The sequence below is a fragment of the Cuculus canorus genome, chromosome 4, assembly GCF_017976375.1.
Source record: "Cuculus canorus isolate bCucCan1 chromosome 4, bCucCan1.pri, whole genome shotgun sequence".
Lineage (NCBI taxonomy): Eukaryota > Metazoa > Chordata > Aves > Cuculiformes > Cuculidae > Cuculus > Cuculus canorus.
This window is the reverse complement of record NC_071404.1, coordinates 29,153,206-29,170,573: the sequence shown is the minus strand read 5'-3', so window position 1 is coordinate 29,170,573 and position 17,368 is coordinate 29,153,206. Positions and strand designations below refer to the sequence as shown.

Here is a 17,368-nt window from a genome sequence, read left to right as displayed (position 1 = left end):
CCCATATTCCGTCTCAGTGTCCATTGTCAATGTTCATTTTCAGGGAATGAAGAAACTTGGAAAATATGACCAAGTAGGTGAAAGCAAGTATTACTATTTCCAGTATAAACAGAAGCATAAGTGTTACAGCTCGCTGGCAGTTAGATGCATGCAGGCAAGTGCTGTCATTTACAGGCTGCACTGAGCTGCCTACAACCTGGCACAATGGTGGTATACCCACCCAAAAGCTTGGTGCTGGTGTGAAGGACCCAACTTCCTAAATTTAAAGCTGATCCCATGCCCGAGCTGCGGGGTGGTGATTTACAAGATCATCCATCTACCCGTTCATGCCCATGAACTTTCTATATCTTATTTAGCCACAAGATAGGAATGTTCACCTTTGGTGTCATTAACGTATACTGTGAATGTATGTATCATGGCCAGTGTCAACAAAATGCGTTTCAGAAAAGGCAGTTTTTTTCTTCTAAAACTGCAGTTAAGCTATAAACTGTGACGCCATAGAGTAACATGAGCACTTCGGAGAGTTTATTGCTATACCTGGTTTGTTCTGTCATAATCACACTGAGCATGACATTTAGTCTTTCCTCCATTTCTCTTCCAGTTGGGTAGTGCAATGCTAGATATACATAAGGCTTATTAAAAATGATGTGTCATTTGTCAGATTTTCATTCTTGAATTTCAAATAGTATAAGAACTAGAAATCTGTGATATTTTTATTTATCTGACAGCTACATTTCTTACTACCGTGAACACTGTAAACCTGTTACAGTGTATTTCTAGCTAGTGTTTAGCATCAAAGCTATCATAGCAGTGTAGCTCAGTACAGGATTGGCGTTTAGCTTTTAGCTTTTTCATGCTAACTCTCCTGGAAAGCAACCTTCTAGTGTTTTGGCTAACAATCCTTTTATAGTTTAATTTTAATTTCAGAGATCACTGTAACATTTCTCTAAGAGAAACAGAGAAACTATTCTGAGCATAGATATGAAATTGAAGCACAAAGTACTTAAGGGATGTACCATAATTCTGTTAATTCGTATAAGGGGGAAAATAAAATTGCAATTATTGTATTATTAAGTAGGGCCCATTGAATGCAGCCTAAGTGCCTGTTATCTTTGTCAGTTTTCAGATGGCTTTTCATCTGTTGTATAGCATACTGGATGAAAAGACCTTTTGAATAGATAATTATACATAGCATTAAAATGCCTTTATTTTTGTCTTTCTGTTAAAAATACTGTTTTGCTTTGGTAGCTGATAAATAGATTACAACTATTAGGTTTAGTTGTGATCTTATGTTTTTATACATTTATATTACTGTATAAAGCTGCCTTCACCAGTTTAAGGACACCACAAGTTCTGGTTTGGCTCAAAACTTAAACTGGGAAAGAAAATGTCTTTGGACATCGATTTCTATCATTTTTAGGTCCATCAGTTGAAACTATTTCAGGCATTTTTAAAAATTCTAGGTAGAACAGTTGTTTTCAGAAGGAAGCAGTTTTCGTGTCTACAAGTCCTGACTTGGCAGTATGAGTTTACAACCAAATTGGACTGTGAATGCAAAATACATTGCTCGCATTGATTACCATTGTCCAAGCTGGAAAAAAATAGATGGAAAAAGTCAAACAAAAGTATTGAAAGACTTATTTCACTTTGTTGTTGTTTTGAAAGGCTATTCCTTGTAATCAACATAGACAGGAAATGTTGGGGGGGGGGGGAAGGATATTTACAGATCTTGCTGGTTTTTTCTGAGGTTTGTCTCTGAAGCCAAGTGGATAAACCTTGTAGACTGCTGTGGACTTCTACATGAGCTTCCACCCTGCTCTGCTGCTTTATAGTGCAGAGACAAAACAGGCCTTCAGGGTGTTTCTCTAGGAAGGGCTTTAGACGTAGTTGCTTAGGAACAATTTTCTTTGCTCACAATTTTCCTCAGCCTGGGTAGTGTGAAATGCTGCATTTACAGCACTGTCTCAGTGTAAGCAAGGCCATAGCCCAAGCAAAGGCTTGTCCAGCTCCAGGTGATCTCTCGTGCAACAGTGGCTTGCGCATGCCTGGAGTAAGAAAGGAAGCAACAGGACTATTAAGTCCTGAGTAGGTATATTAGAAAGGGCAGTGGCAGGGTCCCATCCGTGTCCCGCCATGTCGGCTGTCCCAAAGGAGAGCAGCCACACCATTTCGCACATGCAGTGTCTCCTCTGTTCTGGTGCACAATGGCCAAAGAGGCTTTGCCGTCCTGGTAGTACCTGCTGCCTCACCTGCTGCTACCTGCACATGAACCTTGTCTGTCTTTCCCAGTCATTTTGTCCTACGTGTACTTTCAGAGTGCTGTGCAGAGTAGGTGAAAGGCAGCAGATCCAAGGGTGAAATGTCACAGCATCACTGAAATGTGCTGGCCAGTGCTTGAATAGCAAGTTCTTGATGGGAGCAAAAATCTGTCCTTGCCAAGGTGCAGCCAGCTGTCTGAAAACAAAAGGAGGGCAGCTGAAAATAACTTGCAAAAGACTGAGGACATTCAGTCATATAGGTCCTAGGGTGTTTTTCTCATAAAGCTCTGGATCGTTTAGTAAAACTTACACTTAGTAAAAACTAAGTTCTTGCAAGAACATTATTGGGAGGCGTTATTAGACTTACAGGACATTTACCATAGCTTTATTAACATGTGTGGGTTTTTAATTAAGATATGGACTGCTTGAGGGAGCAGCTGAATGGTTCCCTAATGAATTTGTTACATTAATTTCCTTCAGAAAGCACATCTGAGCCTAACTTAAATTCCTCTTGCAATTAATTTATGTAATTCATTCTAGTAAGTGCTGTAGTTTTTCTATGTAATTGCTCACTGAATTAACAGGTTGAATTTCATGTAACTTGAGAACCTCCAGTACTGAGTTAGCTGTGCTTCATAGAAGTTGGTATTACAAGTTATGCTGCTGAATTTTGGCAAGAAGATGGCAATAAAATATTCCCATAAAATAGAAATGTCCAAGTGACAGATATTGAGGCCAGATTTTTTTAAAAAAAAACCAGCTCTCCAAAGGTAAGACTGAGATCCATATTGAATTGCATAAGTAAGTGGACAGATTTTTATATGTGCAGCTTAAGAGCTTGAGATTCATTACTTAGCCACACAGGCTATGCGTCCCTTGCAAACCCAAGAACAGCTTCCAGAAGAGGTTCAGAGGCTTGTGGCCTACAACAAGCTGCCAGGCATGCTGCTAGGTCTTACTATCCATCCCCAGTGAGCTCCAGAGATCACAGGATATGTCCCTATATAATAAACATAAGATCTGTGCTGAGCTGCCCCAGGAGGCGTACATGTGCAATCCCTGGATGCTCAGCACTACTAAAGTTTGGACGCTTATTTAAAAGCTGAAGTGGAGATTTAGTTACCCCAACTACAAATTGCACCTTTGGAGAGATATGGATTTGATGGGTGGATGGTAAGGTGGATAAGAAACTGGTTGGATGGTCGTAGTCAGAGAGTAGTGGTCAATGGCTACAAGTCCAGATGGAGATCTGTGACAAGTGGTATCCCTCAGGGGTCTGTACAAGTCAACAAGGCCAAGTGTAAGGTCCTGCACCTAAATCAGGGCAGTCCCTGTTTTCAGTACACGATGGGGGATGACTGAGAGCAGCCCTGTGGAAAAGGACTTGGGGGTGCTGGTCGATGAGAAGCTCGACATGAGCCAGCAACGTGCACTCGCAGCCCAGATGGCCAACCATATTCTGGGCTGCATCGGAAGAAGCATGGCCAGCAGGTCGAGTGAAGTGATTCTGCCCCTTTATTCCTCTCTTTTGAGACCTCATCTAGAATATTGTGTCCAGTTCTGGAATCCTCAACGTAAGAACGATGTGGAGCTGTTGGAATGGATCCAGAGAGGGCTACAGAGATGACCGGAGGGCTGGAGCACCTTCCCTATGAGGACAGGCTGAGACAGTTGGCCTTGTTCAGTCTGGAGAAGAGAAGGCTCCGAGGAGATCTTATAGCAACCTTCCAGTACCTGAAGGGGGGCTACAAGAAAGCTGGAGAGGGGCTATTCCTAAAGGCTTGTGGGGATAGGACCAGGGGGAATGGGTATAAACTGGAGGGGGGCAGATTTAGACTGGACATTACGAAGAAGTTCTTTACCATGAGACCGGTGTAGGTCCTTGCACATGACCTTGTTGAACCTCATGAGGTTCTCAGAGGCCCACTTCTCCAGTCTGTCCAGGTCCCTCTGGATGACACCCCGTCCTTTCAGTGTGGCAGCTATACCACTCAGCTTGGTGTCATCTGCAAACTTGCTGAGGGTGCACTCAATCTCACTGTCAATATCATTGATGAAGATATTAAACAGCACCGGTCCCAGTACAGACCCCTGAGGGACACCACTTGTCACAGATCTCCATCTGGACTTGTAGCCATTGACCACTACTCTCTGAGTACGACCATCTAACCCGTTTCTTATCCACCTTACCATCCACCCATCAAATCCGTATCTCTCCAATTTAGAGAGAAGGATGTTGTGTGGGACTGTGTCAAAGACTTTACTGAAGTCTAGATAGATCCCATCCATCAGTTTACCCGTGTCCACTGCTGTGGTTACCCCATCATAGAAAGCCACTAAGTTGGTCATACAGGAATTGTCTGTATTTTCATTAATTTAATAAATATTTTAAAATATATTCGTTAATTTAATATCATAGTGCTGTATTTTGACTTCTGACTCTCAAGGCACCTTATATCTCTGCTCTTTCTCTGTCTTTCGCTGACAAGCAAACAAACTCTTGATATCTAGAAAATAGCTCACATAAGGCAATGCTCGTGCTGGATTTTCTCTTCTTCAAAGTACCACTTTTTCTGATTTTGCCAGTGCTTCATCGTGTGCTTCTAAAATGATTTGGCTACTCTGCCAGCTCCACTACAGGGTTTGCAGGGTTTATATTGTTTATTTCTGTAAATGGGCTGTAGAGAACACCTAAGGTAGAGAAGCCTTGAGTTAATACCAGTAGAACAGAGTAGTAAAAGTTCAGCTTTTTCAAGTTTTTAACTTTGTAAGAACCATAACTTTTCAATGACATCTTGGAAATATCAAAGACCTTCATGAAGTGTTAATAATTATATTACTGCTTTAGAGATAGAACAAAGTTGTTTGTAACACCAAAAGAGACAAAGCTTGGTGAAAGGTTTTCTGATACTCAAGTCTGAAATTCTCATTTATTGCATTCAAGGAGGGAATAATCAATCACATGCCACTGTATAACTATAGAACTTGTGGGTCCACCATGTCTGTGTCCTTTTCTTAAAATATCTTCCTATAGAAAAACTGGTCCGATTTGTTTTCTGGGCCACCCCAGGCTGGAAAGAAGACCATTTCCATTCTCCTCTTTTCAAGCTCCTTGTGAAAATGGATTAGTTCTGGTACTAATTGTTATGCAGATGTGTAGCTTGAAAGGAGATCTGCTCTCTCAGATGAAAATGTGCAGTAGTAGGTAAAAAATAAGGGACAATAGTCTTATTCTGTTAGGCATCGGATGCAGTTTCTGATGGTCTCACTGTCCTCAAGTTCAGCAGAACTGTATGGAAGCAGAACAAAAACGGTATCAGTGAGGTTGGGCACCACTTGCTGCAGAACTAGGTTGTGTTCTGCTTCAGATATCATCAAGGTCTTGGATGCATCCTTTAAAATCTTAGTCCTGTGCTGGTTAATAGTGATTTTCTTTTTCCCATAACTGGTCTTCAAGTCTGACAAGAAATCCCCAGAGTTCATTTAAATGCTTTTTCCCATATATAATAGGGTTTGGGATTCAAAGGAGTTCATTCAGCACACTCTTCTAATGACGTTTACCTTCTTGTGAAAAAACAGTAACAGGAAAAGTTGTTTTAATTAGCACATGAGCTGTGCAACAGCTAATATATTCCACCTCTTCATTGTTGTAAAAGGAGCAGATTTCTTGCTAGCATGAAGTAGGCAGAGAAGAGGGATTGTGTTCTCCTCTCCATATGTGCACACAGCCCCATTCACGAGGAAGGTGTGAACGGAAGGTGATTTGTAGCTGACTGCCATTTGTAGAACACAAGCTTCTATTGTTCTCCAGGCTGGGGAGAAACCCAGCTCCCCTCTTCAAATCTACTGCAGTGCAACAGGTAGGCAGCAGCCTTTGGAGAATCTGAGATTTTGGTTTTAGTTTCAACAAGAAGAGGTTGCAAAGAAAACTTATTTTTTAATTTATGTTTTAAAAAAGAAGACTAAATGAGAGGCTGGAAAAATGATGCCATGACTTCCCCAGATAAATGATGTTTCTTGATCAGAAGTCGCAAAGAAGCCACATTTTAGAGAAAACTTTGAAAGCAGGACTCTTTTCATTTTATCCGGTCAGCCTTAACCTGGTGCCAGAACAAAGCTTCGACTCCCAGTGCCTCCCTGCTCCAAACTGGGTCCAGCACCGTGCTCTGCCATGGAGTCGGAAACACACATTGAGCCCCTGCGGCAGTGCTCCTTGAGATACACTCCTGTCTGCTGAGAGGCAAGGTTGAACACAGCGAGTGAGGAGCTACTGGCACACTGCCAGGGCTCTTGGTTTTGTTAGGACGATGGCAATGAAGTGATGTGGCCTGTTAAACAGATGGTGGGAGTTAATGATTTCATGGCCTCCCTCAGCCTCCGAGTCAGTCAGTACAAGCTGTAAAGCGAAGCCTGAGCTCCAGACAGCATTTCCCTGGCAGTGAAGTTTGAGTGGTGAATGATATTACAGAGGCTGTGCTTCTTCAAGAAATTGCTCAAGAGCGGGCTGGCCCCATAACAAAAAGCAAAACAGGATGCACCAGGCTAGACAAGGTGAGGAGCATCTCAGGGTGTTCCAGCCACAAAGCCAGATGGTGCCCACCAGAAACTGCCCTGTAGTTCCAGAAGTGGGAAGTGGGAAGCGGGTTTGAAACTTCTTGGTCAAAAAGCTCTTGTTAAAATAAAGGTGAGAGAGAGAGAAGTGGTGCCAACAGGAGAAGAAAACATTTCTTTTCTTGAGGAAAATAACTGTAGGGCCAAAACAGAAGGCTTTTAAATGGTCCAAGAAAATAAGCTATTAGGGAAAAAAAGAAGAGCGTCCAAAGCAAAGCACACTTGATTTGATTTTTACCTTTCTTGAACTTGTTCAATGCAGGGGACTTGCTTTCACTAGTGAAAGGGAACATTGCAGAGATGGCTTACCCAAAGCAATAGCTTTTGCTGATAAAGGATTGCAGAGAGGACAAAGAAATATAACTACTTGCACTAGCTAGAAGCTGCTTATCTCTAATGTGGCTGAAACAGAAAGCTTGTCTCTTAGAAAGAAGAAAAATCTAGTGATACAATAATGACAAATGGCTCTTCATTTTAGTTTTCTTTGCAAAATCCTTAATAAATGTTAACTATTAAATATGCACAGCCTCTGAGTTGGGAGCTAACAGTGACTGCCTCGTTTCTCATTCCTGTTTTCCTATGGGCAAGGTAAAAGCACATTGACAATAGAACGTGTTCTCTAAATATTTTGCCTGTGCTAGTGATAAATGTAAACCAGGATTTGTTACCTCAGACTTTATTCATCAACCTCATCCAGGAGGTTGTTCAGTTTCATTTTGTTCAGCTGTTGGACACTTGCTTTGCACATAAACAAGCACAAGATCACTTGCAGGAACCATATCTCTGATTTCAAGAGCTCCAGTGGAGCGGAGTAATGAGTTGCAGAGTGGGGCTTGTGTTCAGAGTTTTCAGTGACAACACACAGAGTCCTCTGCCAAACGAAAACTAAGCTTTGGTCAATCAGAGCATGCAGATCTTGCATATATATAGCAACAAAAATATTTCTGTAAGTTATTCCAAACTCTTTTTTAAGAAGTAATAACTGCAAGAGTTCTGTCTAAAAAATGTATGAGTGTCTGCCTTCGTATTACAACATGGAGTCACCAAGGCCCTGTTTGTGTTTGCTTCATTGCCTTGTGGGATATGATGGCAGAAATCCTCAGCAGCTTGGTTCAATGTAGCCCTGCAGAAGTATAGTCATTTTATCTGTTCTGCTGCATCAGCTGGGGATCTGACTTGGAGCCTTTCAACCAATGATACTCACACAAGTGAAAGCTCAGTGTCTAATCACCGTCTTGCAGGAATACGTTCAGACTTCTATAAGGATGTGTGCGTGTGTGTATATTTATATATATATATATATATGTTCTGCTGTAGGGAATGCAAAGATGTGAAAGAGCGATCTAGACTAGCTAACTATTACGACTTCCTTGTGAATTTTGAAAATTTGTACTGCCTTTTTTGTTGTTCCTGTAGTGCGTAAGAACCCAGTTTTCTGTCAGTTGTCAAGGAAAGTTTGTTCAGAAAAAATTCCCACCAAAGATCCAGCCACCGTCATGGCAGATACTGGGACATGCAGGGAGACCCCATCCTTTCGACAGGATTCTGCACAGAGAGATTTGACAGTGCAGGACTGATTGCAGGACTAGGGAACGGACACACAAACCACTACAGCAGCATCCCCAGAGAAGATACTGGGTATAAGCAGGAGGGAGTGTGTATTAATGTGTGCATGTGGCAAGAAGAGTTATTTTACAAGGGATCTTCTGCCACAGGGATGAGGAGTGAAGCAAGAAGAAAGTGGGGGCAGAGATGTCAGAAGGTGTAGAACTGTGTTGACAGGACTATACAAATACCAGATGACCCAGTTATCTCTCATTTGGCTAATTCTCACCAGCAGGTCAGATGATAAAGCATTTTTTTTCAACTCTTCTGTGCAATATAGGAACTGTGATGAGAAGGATGGAGCCAAGACTAAGAATTTCTCTTTTCAAAGACACTTCCTGGCCAGCTGGAGGGACCTTTGACTCTAAATGGAGCTTGGCCTTAGTGAAAGAAGCATTATGTCTTCACAGAAGTGCTTTAGAAAAATACATTAAAATAACTGTGCCACTTTGAGGGATAAGGAATTTTTTTATAGTAATACAGCTCTTTCCAATGTGTCGCTATCATTTCTGTATTTAGCCCAGGCTCTTCCCATTTTTCTTGTTGCAAAGGTAGGAAATGCATTTGGAGTGAGCCAGCTGGGGCCTGGGTACAATGCCTGAGGAGCAGTTCTCCTCTTCATGGCTGTGTCACCCTGGAGAGACAAGCAAGCCAGCTGGCTCCTATCCACGTGGGACTCTTCTTCAGGGCCTGCTAGCATGGGATCTTCTGTTTGCTGTGGAGAGCCAGACATACCTGCACCGATTAAATTGCTGTCTGACTTAGGCTACAAATGTGGTTAGAGAGGTGCTGTTAACTTTGCTTTTTGTCTAGGATTTATGCCTTCTTGCTTAGCTATGGAGACTCGTGCCCTGCTGAGGACATGCTGTCTAGCAAGCCCCTGAGTTTCTAGAACACAACATAATGAAACTAATTTAAAATTTCCTCCCAGTTATCCTTTTCCTACAGCTTATTATCAATACACTTGGAAGTTTTTTGCTCACGGTGCTTTGTGTTTCTTTATTTCTTAGGCTGTGACTCATTGCTAAACCCAACATCTGAGAAAGCCACAGATGCAGTGGACAATATCTTTCAAATCCTCAGGGATATTGCAAGAGCTCGAATGCACATGAAACAGTTTAATTCCATACATAATCCAGGCAGCAACACACACCAGGCAAGTGGATCCTTCTTTTCCCTCTGTATGTTATTTCTGTAGCATGCTGTCAAAATTACAGCCCTAATCCTATGTGTGTTCTTTCTATATGTGGAAGATATTTAAGTATAGATTTTATAATTGACCTAATCATCCAGAAATTCCTCAAGTCCTTCATACAAACTCAGGCATATCAATATCCATGTTAACAAAGAACTATCTGATGAAGAAATTTGCTCTGTGATATGACGTAACTGTCTTTGAAAGGCAGGTCTAGGTCAAGATGATAAACTAAGACCTCTCATGGCATAGCAAAACAAGGATGCCTGCATCTGTACAGCAACTGTATTTCTGTGTATTTTCTCTCCTATCTCTGTAAGTGTGAGATGCTGGCCCAAAATGCGGCTTTTGTTTCTTTAATATGAACACATGAACTACGATATTACTCTAGCTTATCAGGACTAATATACAGTGCTTTTCTTACTATCTCCATCTCCCCCAAGGTGGGGTTTGGAGGGATTTTTTTTTTTTCAGTCAAAAATAAGATTTTTCAATGGAAAGCACATACACTGGTTTAGAGACTGTAAAACTTAATCACAGCCTTGAGCCAGAAAAAAATCCTTCCAAACTCACAAGTATGCTGTAAATCAGCAAAGGGATGTAGTTCAAATTAAGCAGTGCTTTGTAGCAATTGGAATCAGGAGTGTTGCAAAATGTTGCTGGAAAGCTAAGGAGGAGAAAACCTGTTGCTGACCTCTCCCGGCACTTAGGATCAGTCTGGTGTGTGAAAGGGGAAAATTGTTAAAAAGTTAATGCAGTTCAGTTGCAGGCAAATGGGGACAGTCAAGGCTTCCTAGAAGTGTGAGTGTGTTCTTCCGATGTAACCCAGGTTGTTTGCTTAGTGCTAAGTGCTGGGACACAGCAAGGGATGTATCAACACCTTGCAGCCCCCTAAGCTGGCTATACGATGGATTTAATAGCTTCACTAGGACCAACCTTCTGCTGAGGGCAGCTCAGGAGGTTTAGAGTAGCAGAAATAAGCAGGCAGTACAGGGGTTTTTTTCCGTCATACATACAGCTCTTTACAAATGGACCTCTGTTTTGGCTGACAGGTATTAATACATCAGTTGTGTGCGATCAGTTTAGGTTTTTTGAAGTAGTAGTGTCTTTCCTGTGGCTGTATGCCTTCCCTGTCTGGTTTAGTGCTGTGGGAGTGCATTTAGCATATAGGTGCTTTTCTGCTTTGTCTGTTGGGAGCTAGGAAGCTTCCATTTTTTGTTATGACCCAGAAATGGTTTGTATAGATAAATAAGTGGGAATTGGATAGCCCATTAGAAGGACTTTTTGTAACATTGAGGTTTATATGTTTTACCTAAAGTGACGAATGTTTTCATCAGGTTATCAAACCAGTTCATGTAGCAACCATGCAAGAGGAGAGTATTTATTTTGCCCAATATTGTAACTAGTGTTCTTTTCTTTTAGCCTTGATCTCAAGAATATGCCTCCCTCCTTCCCTTCCTCTATCCCTCTCTCTCTCTCTTTCTATCTCTCCCTTTCCTTTTCCTGTTCTCTTTCTTTCTCTCTCTTTTTCTCTCTCCTTTTCTCCTAATAATCTTATCTGAGGTATGTCTCAGCCACTGAGGTTTTTAACAACTGTTTTAACAAGGTTTGTGCCCTGCCAGAATTTAAAGCTGGTAAAAGTTTCCTAATATGCATTAGAAATTGATGCAGCTATTGGGGGTTTTGTAAATAATGAAGTAAAAAATTCTAAAAAAAATTAACAGTTGTATTTCAAATGATAAAAGATTTTGAAAATATTTGAAACTATCATAGCTAAGAAAAAGGTAAGTGATCATAGTTTCTGCCTTTTCGCATCTATATAATCAAACTGGATGATTTTGAAGGCCACTTAGTTTTGGTGCTAAAAATTCAGACATGCAGAATCATAGCACATTTTTAACATCTTCTGAGTACATCATTTTGTCTGAAATCAGATAATAATTTTCCTTTAATTTCATGTGGTAAATCTGTGATTTGATCTCTGCTCCAAAAATGTTTCATTTCTAATGTCTTTCTATTCCTCATCTCTGAAGGTATAAACCAGATTTTTATACATAGGACTTCATGCCTGCACGTGTATTTTCAAACAGTTGTTTATTGCGTGACTGGATTTGGCACAGATCTTGACATGTTCTCCTAAAAGATCCTGCAGTTCTTGTCTGCAGTAATTTGCTTTGTTGATTCAATTAAAAATTATGCATGTGTTGTGAGAAGTAGATGAGTTGTATAAATGTTTGTTGACAGCATTGTATTCAAAGACTGTGAAGTTTGATTTCTTACTGTAAAGTGTTGGATGAAAAACATTTCTTTAATTACTCCAGAAAAAATTGCTTTCAAGCCAAGAGCTTGCTTTTTGTTTTCCATCCATTTTTATGTTTAACTTGCATGATATCTCGTAGATATCATCTTTACAAAACGAATGATGTTACACTTGATTCTCTTAAGAATCTAGGGGATGATGTATACCTGGGCTAGTCCCAAATGAAAACAAATGTGCTAATTCCTAAGCTGTTAATTTTCTAAGACTGTTGTGCTTCCTGAAATGATTGTGCTTCCATTGCAGTTTGGGCAAAGTTGAAAGTAGCAAAACAGAACTCCATCTCTAAACCAAGTAATGGTGAATTTTCATTAAAGAGCATCTTTCCACAAGGCCATAGAATTTTATAAACTTTATTATGATGGCAGAGTGATTTAAACTTTGGTAAGAGAATGTGGAAGTTTCTAGGCTACTAGAATTCACATTCAGCACAGATTTGTGAACCCTGAAAAGGATTCAGGCTGGATTCTTCGGAAGTGCGTCTTTCATGGTGTTGACCATTTGTACCTTTACATGTTCCAACATATAGCAGAAGTAAGCGGGCAGTACAGGGTTTTCTTTCCGTCATACATACAGCTCTTTACAAATGGACCTCTGTTTTGGCTGACAGGTATTAATACATCAGTTGTGTGCGATTCCTAACTTCTCTGAAACTCTGACATGTATGATATCAATGTAGTTGATTGGCCTGTTTTTCTCAAGATTTTCCACAGGTGGGAATGTTATGTAGACGGCCCTAGCCATAGAAGCTAAAGGACCAGCAGGGATGCCTTAGCTCTGCTCTCCCTTGAGGGACAAACAGTCAGATGGCCTCTTCCCAGCCCTGCTGATATCCAGGTTTCAGTGCTGGCGTGATGCCTATGGGAAGGCAGTAATGTCAGTAAGAACTCGCCTTAAGAATCCCTGTTTTAAGAGTTTGTAAAATCATTAAAAAGGGAATGAAGTCTTCTAGGTGCAAGATGGGCAACAGTGTCATCCCTGTTGCTATCCTTTTCTGTACTATGTCCAAAATGATTCCAGAGAAATTTGAAGCTGTCTTTCTGTCTTTTCAGTTTGATGCTGTGCAGGTGCACACCATTTGTGGTCAAGATCACGAAGACCATTGCTTCTTTGATAATTTTTTAACTCTTTGAATGGTTCCCTTTCTAAAATAATTATTTTTGTAACTTTTAATGGCAATCAAACATTTAGAAGATCAGTTGCACCAAATCTAAACAGCTTTACTCATAGTGCATTGTTCTTTGTGTGCAGGCATCTTACAAACCACTGCTGAAACAGGTGATGGAAGAGATCTGTAATCCTGAACGACCTGATCCTGTTGATATTGAGCATATGTCATCAGGTCTCACCGATCTCCTTAAAACCGGATTCAGCATGTTCATGAAGGTAAACTAGACTTTGAAGCTCATCTGTAAGATTTTCCTGATGTCATAGCATCACATAGCAGTAGCTGACTTTATGTATTCCAGTTAATATTGTTCAGCAGAACTTAAGGGGCAGTTAGGAGAGTTAAATCCTTGGGGGGGGGGGGGGGGGGGGGGCTGGGAATAGATTGAGACGCCACATTGCAGGTATGGTACAGAGGAGTGGCACCTGCTGAAGAAAAGAAGAGGAGCAGAGCAGACTGGACAGCTTAAAAAGGGTGATACTGGACACCTAAGTAAGGATGACCTGTCTGGAAGGAAGCAATATGGCTTTGCTGAAGGGAAATCTTGTGTCACATAGCTTTCTGACCCCTTCAGAAACACCCAACAAGCAAATTGATATATGAGTGCCAGTTCATATAGCTTACTGGATTTCCAGAAGGCATTCTGCAAGACACCTCATCAAACAACTTGAAGGACACCGAGCAGCCATGAGATAGAAGTAAGAATAAACGGTCAGGTCTCTCAGGGGAGGAAGGTCATCAAAGGATCTCCAGTTCAGTGCCTTTCCTATAACTTGGTAATATGCAGCTTGCAGTGGGGAGGAAGGAAGGCTGATTAGTCAGAAATTACCTTGTGGATGCTCTTAGCATGTTTTAAGAGAGTTTTTTTACAAGGGCTTACTCTGCTTTACAAACTAGCCTACACTGAGTGTTCACTAACTGTCTACTGAGTTACAGTGTGGCATACATAGCATGTTGTATATTCAGGTCTGTCTTACTGCATATGCAAAGTTTTCCGTGGAAGACACCCCCAAATTTATGCTAAATCACTTTGCTACTGTGGTTATGAGTACAGTATAAATGCTCATATAAAAAAAAAAAAGAGGATGGAAAGTAACTGTCTTTGATTGCAGTAAAGTTTCTTAAGTTGCTATATGTCAGTTAGTTCATAACATCAAAGCGAAGGGAATGGTTTCTAGTACATTGAGGCTAGGGCTGCCATGCCGAGGGACCTCACCAAACAGAAGGAATGGGCCCATGGCAGCCCTGGGATGCTCACCAAGGGAATCCTGCAAATGGGGGTCCCCTGCCACAGTAAAGGCTGAAGACCAACTGGCTGGGGGCAAGTCCGCAGGACAGTCTGGGGATCTTGGTGAGCCAGCAATGTGCCCTTGCTTGATGAAGCTGTGAAGGCTGACTGCCTCCTGGGCTGCAGTAGCAAGAGTGTATCTATTAGGTCAGTGGAAGGGATTATTTCCCTCAATTCGGCATTGGGAAGGCTGTGTTTAGTTTTCTTCTTCCAGTTTTACCATCCCTCAGCACAGAACAGGCTTCAGCAAACTGTAAGGGAGGCAACGGTCACAAGCTGCAGCAAGGAAGAGACATTTACGATTAGAGTCATTAACTCCAGAGAGGCTGTGGATTCTCCATCTTTGAGATATTCAACGCATGGCTGTACAAAGTCCTGAACAACCTGGTATAATTTTCAAGTTGGCCCAGCTTTGGGCAGAGAGGTGAACTAGATGAGCTACAAAGATTCCCTGCAACCTGAATTGTTCTGTGATTCCATGACAAATTAAAAGAAAAAGGTTTCTTCCATTTTGTGCAAATGCATGCTAGGCTTGTTGTGCATTTACAGACATGCCACAAATACAATTTTAACTCTTGTGTTGGTACCATTCTAGAACCTACTATCAGAATAACAGTTATTTTTCTGTTATTAGTAGCAAATTAGTCTCGAGCACAAAATTAGATATTCCTAAAATCCAGTGACTATTTCCCAGGAATCTCTGTCCACCACTGAAATGGATTTTTGAAATGGATTTTCAAAATGTATTTAGTAGATTCCTAGATGGAAGTTCTCAGCTCTTCATAGCTTGTGATAAAGCCCTGAGACAAAAGAGAATAACTATAGAAACAGTGACCCAGTGTTCTTTCCATTCATGTATCAGTACTGAAAAAAATCATGCTGCCACTCTAAAAATAGTAGAGAAACAGATGTTCCACCATCAAACTAAGTAAACAAGCTCATGCACGCAGTGATTTATGTAAATGCCAGGTGTCATAAACATGCTTTGAAAAGTGATGGACTCAGACATACATGTTCATCTGGGACAGAATTTTAGAGATACCTCTTGTCCAGATGTTGTTTCTCTGGCAGATGAGTTTCTTTAGAAGTTTGAGGAAGGTGAAGGAAAAAGTGCTCTTTGTTGCAACGATTTCCTTTTTGACTGCTGCTCTAACCACGTGTGGTTTATAGTGATCTGAGCTTAGTATCATTGATAACAAGTGCTCTGCATGGCACCTTCGTTTTTCAAGTTATTCAGCTAAATCAATTGGTTTCTCGTTAGTCACAAATACAAGGTGCATTTGGTGCTGCTGTGCTGGTTGGCAGAGATGACCCTCACGGGGCAGCAGAAGTTGTTTCTGCTGAGTTTCCTCGGAGGAATAGGCTGCATTTGATCTGCCATGAGAAGAAACCTGTTCTCCAACCCCTTCCTACTTCAGTTTTAGAGTTTCACTGACTGCTGCCACCTCACTTTTCCATCTCCTCCTCTCCCTCTCCTCCATGCAAACACAAGTGCTGGCAGAGAGCTCTTTAACCACCAGCATCCTGAGGAAATGCAGTGTGGTGAGCTTGAAGCTGAAGAGAAGGTTGGGTTGTTCTCCAGCTGTGACACACTGCTGGATCAGGAACCATCCCTCCTTCTTCTTTTGGGATCCTATGCTTCAATATAATGGGTTTACTTTTTTTCTTATTTAGTCTTCTAATTGCCTGAGATAACTGTCCAATTGTTTTTAATGCATGGTATTTTGAACTGAAAGTTAATTGCACTTGGGGATTTTTGCACAATTCAGATTTCACAGTAAATGAGACTCAGAGACCTCAGAAATGTCCCAGAATGACCCATCCTGAGAAGCATTTCAGAAGATGGACGTTGCTTTTGCTGCAGTCCATTTCAGTTCTTGTTCTGTATCACAGAAATGAGTTGTGTTTAGCTACATGCAGCCAAATCCTTCCAAAGAGAGAGCCTTGGGTGGTTGTATTATCAAACAAAAATATCTTGGCAGAAGCTTACATTCTTAACACAGCCAAATATTTTGTATCCAAAGTATTGTCCTCCTTCAAAACACTTGTGCATAGCATAACAAAATTACAGATTCCAGGACCCTTTTCATTGCAATTTTAATTTAATTTAGAGTTTGCATGCCTAATAGTATTTTTAATATGCATTTCTGGAATTTGTGGTTTGAACTTTAGTCTTCTGAAACATAATAAGTTTTGTATAGGCACCATGTGTTTGGATCTAGGTTTATTTTGACTGAAAGAAATTTTGTCTTCTCTTTAGTACTGCCATGAAAGCTTGTGTTTTCTGATTAATACCTTTGTATTGGGTGTCCTTTCAGTGTGTCCACTGTTATGCATGCATGGTTTTGATGAGTTTGATGTTGCTAGGAAAGGCGTTAAGAAATAGATGCTTTATTCAATACCAAGCCTCTGAAATTCAAGCTTTTTGCATAAGTCTTGGGTCATTCACAGGCTTCATGAAATGGAGTGTAGCTGTTTGCTTTGGAGACAGGGTTAAGAAGAGCAAAGATCCATGAAAAGGAATAAAACAGGAATTCCAGTATTCCCTTGAAGTGCCATAGCAAAGCGTTTTGTCGACTTTCATCTTCACCATCTTTATGAGCAGGTTTTTCTTTAATTTTGTGTCACTGCTTACAGCAATTATGGCATTGAATACTCTACTATTTTATCAAGTAATAGCTCTATCTGACTTGCTTTGTAAGGAAATATTTAGATCTTACTTAAATTCTTCATGGTGTTTGTAATAGGAATGGACTTCTTTTCATTTGAGTTTGTCACTATGTTATATGCAGATAGTAAGAAGTGAGTAGTACTCTGATGTGGGAAAGTGCACAAAGAGAGTCTTTATAAGCTCTGATATATCTGTTTAATCAGTCTGTAAATGGAAAATTGCTCAATAGCACATTAGAATTGCAGGAAGCCCTGC

At 40.9% G+C, this 17,368-nt stretch overlaps 1 protein-coding gene across 1 annotated transcript in view; it reads left to right on the top strand.

The window, feature by feature from the left end:
* SCFD2 (sec1 family domain containing 2) overlaps positions 1 to 17,368 on the top strand; it is a 201,706-nt gene that overhangs the window by 177,188 nt on the left and 7,150 nt on the right. Inside the window, exons 6-7 of the mRNA XM_054065995.1 lie at positions 9,485 to 9,630; positions 13,238 to 13,372. Of these exons, the coding sequence (XP_053921970.1) occupies positions 9,485 to 9,630; positions 13,238 to 13,372 (281 nt within the window). The remainder of the gene's footprint in view (positions 1 to 9,484; positions 9,631 to 13,237; positions 13,373 to 17,368) is intronic.